This window comes from Bolinopsis microptera, chromosome 7, assembly GCF_026151205.1.
Source record: "Bolinopsis microptera isolate Bmic1 chromosome 7, MBARI_Bmic_1.0, whole genome shotgun sequence".
Taxonomy (NCBI): domain Eukaryota; kingdom Metazoa; phylum Ctenophora; class Tentaculata; order Lobata; family Bolinopsidae; genus Bolinopsis; species Bolinopsis microptera.
Window position 1 is genome coordinate 3,281,087 of NC_087078.1, and position 7,773 is coordinate 3,288,859.

Sequence of the window (7,773 nt, forward strand, 5' to 3'; positions counted from 1 at the left end):
AATTAAGGGGGGGGGGGAGGGGGGAGTTGACCAACAAACTAGGACCAGTGACCGAACTTTTGAGGGGGTTCCGGACCCCAACCGCCAAACGGTGCCCGCGGGGCAGCCACGCCCATATTTGGTCCAAATTAGTAGGGGGTGCACGATAAAAAATAAAATTGCTCGGATTTTCAAAATTTTTGTACCATTGTTTTCTAGAGACTGTGAGAATTTTCACAGTACCAAATTTGCTATACTTTTTTGGAATGATCAGTGAGTTTCGCCTAGGTGCCATATTTGATGGTGCGCGGCTTTTGGAGCAAAATTAGGTGTAAGAGTCGCGTAATTTTACGAAATTCGTTGATTTTTGTCGTATTATTCTATCATATCTTGCCTGTTTAAATTCCTTCCTCATTTATCGTTTTAGTTGAAAATTCCTTTTTTAATCAATCTTCAGTCAAAACTTTAAACCAGGGGAAGCGATCCATAATTGGCATCCGTACGGCAAATATAATGTGGTGTGAAGAGTTTATAAACACGTTCATCAAGTTATTCAGTTACACACAATGTTAATCTTCTTTGTTAACAATAGCCTCGTGATGCTAAGGAGAATATTTCAACTAATGTTAAGATTCGCTGAGACCTATTGACGGGGCATGTTTTACATTTTCTTATTGTCCTGCTGGTTTGTTGACCAGCCTCATAGAGGCTCTGTAAGGCTGGTCACTTTACTCACGTTCAACAATTTATTGCATATTTTTTACACGCTGACCTAACCAGCTGATGGTCATATTGATTATCATGACAAAAATGTTATTTATAATGAATCTGGTTACTACATTTAAACCCAATTTAACGTGGAATTTGGACGTGTCACAGTTCAAATTTGAGTTAGCCGCCCTGTCAGGCTGTCAATAGTTGCTAGGGGATAGTCGGCTCGTAAATGTAAAAACCGCCGGATATGACCGGTGCCGGAGTTTCTCATAATTATCATAGTTCCCTACCTCTGTAGCTATTCCCACGATAGAAATCCTATTTTGATTCACGGCCGTGATGAATGGATTTCCAGTAGATTTTATTAGAAGTCGAATCACTTCGGGTTTATTTTGATAGCTTTGAGCTATAATTGTAAACCAATTGCTCCTCCTCTCACTAACTATCGGACGATTTACGTACTAAAGTTCTGTAACTGAGTTTTGTTTAAAAGAAACAGCAAAAAGAGATTAAAATGTCACCTGGTCAAACCCGGGGTGGACTATTTACATTGAGCGTCCCAACGGCTCCTGACACATGGTAGAACCTCGTAAGCTCGGGAAATTGGGTCAAACTTTACCCTAATTGTCATGTCCTCCTGTAGGTTTTACCTTATGAATTTATAAAATTCACTAGTGTAGTTAGAGTGTGGTGATTGGCGACACTTGAAAGCCACGAACTTTAGTTGCTCAAAGCTATCAAAATTAGGGTTAAATGTTAATTCAAGTATGTGAAATGTGAATGTGACTTGCATTCTGTACAACTATTTCTAGTTCATGACGTAACCATGGCGTGTGTACCGCGGTACAGATATAAGCACCTTGAAATTGCCGAGCCAAGCTGTGGTAGAGATAACAAATTGAACAGAGGGTCAAATACAGATAAGAAAAGTTAACAAACGATATATATAATAATATCCGTCTGCTCACTCTTCCTGTTTGTGAGTGGACGGATCGGCGTCACGTGACATAACACCTCTATTACAATTGGTCGCTCGGTCAGGATCACGGAGTGCATGGCTGCCCGTCGTTCAGAAAACAATTTGATTCAGTTGTTATTATGATTGTTATATCATGGTGTTGGTTACCTACATTCATTGTGTTCCTTTTGACTTAGCTATCGTACTTTGCTCTGAAAATTGTGATAGTACCTGTTCGAGTTCTTAATGAAACGATATCCTTGTTCTTTCGTTGCAGAATCAAAATATTCTTCGTTTGAGTAAAACATGAATTTTGAGTGTTGTTCGCTGTAAAACCAACCTAAATCGATGTCTCGCACAATGGTAGGTGAGAGACAGTCACCAAAATGAGTTGCTAACCTGCTATGTGTTTTCGTACTCTGCTCTTCACTCAAGTTGCAAAGCTGCAATAAACATATTGCAACGAACATTTCTATCTGAAAATTGTGTTAGTACCTGTTCGATCAATTAAGGGGGGGGGGGGGGGGGGGGGGGGGGAGTTGACCAACAAACTAGGACCAGTGACCGAACTTTTGAGGGGGTTCCGGACCCCAACCGCCAAACGGTGCCCGCGGGGCAGCCACGCCCATATTTGGTCCAAATTAGTAGGGGGTGCACGATAAAAAATAAAATTGCTCGGATTTTCAAAATTTTTGTACCATTGTTTTCTAGAGACTGTGAGAATTTTCACAGTACCAAATTTGCTATACTTTTTTGGAATGATCAGTGAGTTTCGCCTAGGTGCCATATTTGATGGTGCGCGGCTTTTGGAGCAAAATTAGGTGTAAGAGTCGCGTAATTTTACGAAATTCGTTGATTTTTGTCGTATTATTCTATCATATCTTCGGTTCCTGAACATGAATCATGCTGAAAATTTGTCAGAACCTTCCAATCATACTTAACTACCGAACCTAATTTAGTTGGGAGAGATTGGTCTTGATTAAGAGGTCCAAAATGACAAAATAGGTATAAATCCGTTGATAACTCAAATTCTGACCATTGAAATTGCTCAAACTAAATTAAGTTCAGTAGAACATAAGTGTTTACGTACATTGACCAAATTTCAACCAAATTGTTATATGGGAAGTATCACAACTTTTTGATTGTTTCCAAAATAATGCGCTGGCCGAAATAAGAGCTAAAAAACCATTCAATGGTCAGCGCGCGCGTCTTACAATCTATGGCGCACTGCCATAAGTTTTGTATTGGAATTTTGAGTTAGGCCTTTAAACAAATTTGGCGGCCAAATTCCAATATTTGCAATGCGAAATTCAGAATTTGGCCGCCAAATTTTTTTGGCGGCCAAATTTTTTTGTGGGGTTCACCCTGATTTTTTTGTGAAACTTGGTTTCGAGATAGCAGTTGACCAACAAACTAGGACCAGTGACCGAACTTTTGAGGAGGTCCCGGACCCCAACCGCCGAACGGTGCCCGCGGGGCAGCCACGCCCATATTTGGTCCAAATTAGGCCCAATTTAGCCAAATAACCTGAACATGCCCAAAATCTTGATTTTAGGTGCTCTACTTGTAGCTAGTGGTCCCCTGAAATCGTATATGAATTTTCATCAAGATTGGACAAAACATGACTGAGTTATGAGCAAAAAACCATATGACCATATTTAGGCATACGTACCAAATTTGATCGAATTTGGCCCATAAATTGGTTAAATATCAATGTTTTTGAATGAAACCAACTTTATATGAAAGGTAAGCCTATACTACAAATTATCTATGATTATCAGCTCAGTATCTACCTAACTGTGGATTCTGTGTTCAAATAATCTCTTGACCATTGTTAATGATTTGGCCCGGCGCGCGCTACTTCGTAGCTCGTGCCGTCGGGTAACATTTCGAGAAGAAAGCGGCGCGCGCTACTTCGAAGAAATTTAGACGAGTAACATCCGTCAAATAATCTCAAAAAAAGAACAAAATTGCCCATATCTCAGTTCGCGATATTTGCAAAACTGATTAAATTTCGCGTCGCTCAAAACAATAGAACTCAATAGGGTTTCAATATTTTTACACGAAATTTTCAGAATCAACGTAGAATCGCATTTCAACCTTAAGTTTTGTATTGGGATTTTGAGTTAGGCCTTTAAACAAATTTGGCGGCCAAATTCCAATATTTGCAATGCGAAATTCAGAATTTGGCCGCCAAATTTTTTTAAAGGCCTAACTCAAAATTCCAATACAAAACTTAAGGTCGAAATGCGGTTCTACGTTGATTCTAATTCTGAAAATTTCATGTAAAAATATTGAAACCCTACTGAGTTCTATTGTTTTGAGCGAAATCAGTTTTGCAAATATCGCGAACTGAGATATGGGCAATTTTGTTCATTTTTTGCGATTATTTGAACACAGAATCCACAGTTAGGTAGATACTGAGCTGATAATCATAGATAATGTGTAGTATAGGCTTACCTTTCATATAAAGTTGGTTTCATTCAAAAACATTGATATTTAACCAATTTATGGGCCAAATTCGATCAAATTTGGTGCGTATGCCCAAATATGGTCATATGGTTTTTTGCTCATAACTCAGTCATTTTTTGTCCAATCTTGATGAAAATTCATATACGAGTTCAAGGGACCACTAGCTACAAGTAGAGCACCTAAAATCAAGATTTTGGGCATGTTCAGGGTATTTGGCTAAATTGGGCCTAATTTGGACCAAATATGGGCGTGGCTGCCCCGCGGGCACCGTTTGGCGGTTGGGGTCCGGGACCCCCTCAAAAGTTCGGTCACTGGTCCTAGTTTGTTGGTCAACTGCTATCTCGAAACCAAGTTTCACAAAAAAAAATCAGGGTGAACCCCCCCGGCCCCCCCCCCCCCCCACCCCCCCCCCCCTTAAGGTGAGGATTGCCTCGATCTTTCGGTTTCAGCTTAACTCCCTAGGCCCTAGGTCATGAGTAGAACCGAAGGTATATAAGTTGCTTGTTGCTCATATTAACTATAAAACATCAATTTTAATAAGAAGGTTGATTTCTCGGTTATTTTTAAGCTTCCGTTCAGAAAATAATTCGGGACTTTCAAAGGGGGGTAACAAGAAGGAGTTACAAGTGGTATGTAAGCGTTCTATAATACATAATTTGCATCACATCTTCAACCTGCTGAATAGAGGCGCCACCTAAAACGTAAACCAACAATTATCACCTCCCCGGCAGTATCGACATCTATAAAGCGAGACGATATAAATTTATCTGTGCCATTTTACTGACAACACGGCATCAACTTTTACGCAAATTTCCGCAAAAACCGTAAAATATATACAACTGAAACCTTTTTTGACTGGGTCAAATGCTTTAATGGCCTCCAAATCAGCATGAAAAAATAAAAAATTGGCCAAGAAATAGGAGTTTTAGAGACCAAAATTTGGTACCCCAAGTGGTGTCAAAATACGGGTTCCTGCTATTTTATAATAAAGATAAGAGATGCTTTTACTAAAAGGTTTCAATTTGCAAAATAATTTAATTGCGGATATAAGGATTAAGGGTCACAGGTTTCAGTTCAAGTTTCAGTTTACTGTATTTTTTCAGTTCTTTAGCTTTCACTTATCTCTGATGGATGGTTTTTATTCCTCCCAACCTTTGAAAGTGTCGCTGAACGTAACGATACAATTACAATTTCGTCACATAAGTTAAATTATTTTTTTGAAATTCATTTCATTTCGATCAAGAATTCAGATAATCATGATATAAATACTCAAAATCTTAAATCAACCTCGCAATCCTTTTTTTCGTTTAATATAATTATGAACGGTAAAATAAAGCTAATTAGAAAGCCTTCAATCCGTATTGACCAATGCTTCTTAAAATCCATCTAAATGTAAGCTATTTAAGATGTGCTCTTGGATAGTTGGCGATTAACTAATGATCGAATCTGACGTTAGTTTATTTATAAGTTTTGTTAACATACCTTATACATTGTCATTGTTTTATTGTGCGTAACGGTAAATCGTTATTTACTTCTTCTAGCTGCTAACTGTTTTAAATGACGTTCAGCAAGATAATTTAGAATAAATAAATTAAATTTTTTTAACTGAACCGCTATTTATTATAGCTCAGGACCAAACCCAGATGGTGTCCTACATCATCAAATCTCAGTTTTCGAACTCATCAAACCTGCAATTGATTCGAAACTTAATATTACCTTTAATGCTTACACTCGTCATGTAGTTGTTTCATTAGCATTAGTGCTGTTGTTTTCACTAAGTATGCTAACACAGTAAGATAGTACTGATATGCTATTTCCTAGATTCCAGCAATTTCTTCTCTTCGTTCACCATGACATCTCTCTTCTCCAAAGAATGTGAATTCATCCGCCTGTCCATCTCTTTCATATTTATTGATTGCACAGAAATTCTGATGGCGTTCATAACCCTTATGTTCGCAGGACACATTAGTCCGGCTCATCTAGCTGGAGTGGGACTCACTAACACCCTTTTTAACCTGATCGTCGTCCCAGTGTCCGCTGGATACGCCTCCGTCTTCGACACTTATGGTCCTCAAGTCTACGGTTTTAAGGGTGAGCTTGGGACGGTCTTCTTGAAATGTCTTCTCCAGGGCTGGCTCTTGCTGTTTTTAGTTCTAGGACCGTACCTGAATATTGTTTACATCATAGACCTTCTGCCGTACTCCGGATTGAATTCTTCAATCACAGTGGTTAACGAGATGGCCATTTTGGGCCAGGGCGACTTCCGGGATATCGCGGTGAATTATCTTAGGATCACTTTCATCGTAGAGTTTCTGGACTACACCTTTACCATGATCTCCAAGTATTTCGCTATTCAGGAGCAGACCAAGTTTGTCTATCTTGTTTCCATTGTGATGATCGTATCACATTGTCTTGCTAACTATGTTTTGGTTGTCGTGCTGAAGCTTGGGTTGAATGGACTTGGTGTAGCAGCTATAGTCAGTAGAATACTGCCCCTGACTGTGTCCTTGACGATCTGCTGTGTCATGATAAAACAAGACCAGTTTGCTTGGAATGGGTTCAGCGCCCGCGCACTTTTAGGCTGGAAGCCCATGATGAAGCTTGGTATATCAGGTGCTCTGAATGTGTTTGCTGAAATGGTTTTATTCGAGATCTCAACATTCTGCAGCCAGTTTGACGGAGCAGTGGCTTTCTCCGTGGTAATTATCGCACACCAGCTGGTATCCATCTGGTGGTCAATAGCTCTGGGGATGTCGGAAGCCGCTGCCACACTCATCGGAACAGCTCTGGGTGAGGGAGATGCTGAGAAAACAAAGCTGTGCATGAAGTTGACAGTGGTGAACTCTGTGTTAGTGTCGAGTGTACTTGCTGTGGTATCGTATTGTTTAATGAGCTACGAGATAACGTTATTCTCGTCTGATAACGATGTGAAGAGTGTGTTCATGACCACTTTCTGGATAATCTGCCTCGGTATTCCTGTTGATCATATCCAGACGTCTCTCAACCAGGGAATACTTGTCTCGTTTGGGGCACAGAATTTCACCTGTTTTACAATGAGTATTGCCTGCTACGGTATAGGTCTGCCAATTGTTTTAGGCACTATATTCTTTACTGACATGAAAGTTGCCGGAGTCTTCATCGGATTGGTCGCAGCAGCTTTGGTAATGCTGGTATGTGCTGTTCTGAAGATACGCACAGTGAATATTGAGAATGAGATAGAGAAATCTAGAAAGAGAGTGGGTGTTGATCCTGAAGATGAAGATCCTCTCCTCGGGGAAGATTTTCTCCTTGATCGAAGAGAGGTTGAAAATAAAAAGGAAATGACTCGTGTTATTTTAGCATTTGTGTACGGTGGTTTAGCTTTTTTTTCACTTGGTGCTTTGTCCATGATTAGACATTCTAAATAAGCCTCCCCGCTTTTAGCTTTTCAGTCTGGTCCCGGCGACAAGTTACCACATCAAAAAGTGTCAGTCTAAAAACTGCTAACTTATAATTCATACTCTCAGTCTCGTGTTCACGTTATGCTGGTTATCTTACATAATATAATGCATTATTATAAAAAGAGCGTTTGAGCTCGTAAATTACTGAGATTTTTTAATTCTGGATGTTTGTATTTAATTTTTAACCGCGACCGTCCATCATCACATGTT

The 7,773-nt window shown here is 39.6% G+C and overlaps 1 protein-coding gene across 1 annotated transcript; it reads left to right on the forward strand.

The window, feature by feature from the left end:
- Nucleotides 1-6,054: 6,054 nt before the first annotated feature.
- On the forward strand, nt 6,055-7,530 carry LOC134818151 (uncharacterized). The gene has a single exon (XM_063827584.1). It carries the CDS (start codon nt 6,055-6,057, stop codon nt 7,528-7,530), a length of 1,476 nt encoding a protein of 491 aa, XP_063683654.1.
- Nucleotides 7,531-7,773: the final 243 nt, after the last annotated feature.

Excerpts from the sequence above, each read along its gene's own strand:
- LOC134818151 (XM_063827584.1), top strand. The coding sequence starts at position 6,055 with ATGGCGTTCATAACCCTTATGTTCGCAGGACACATTAGTCCGGCTCAT.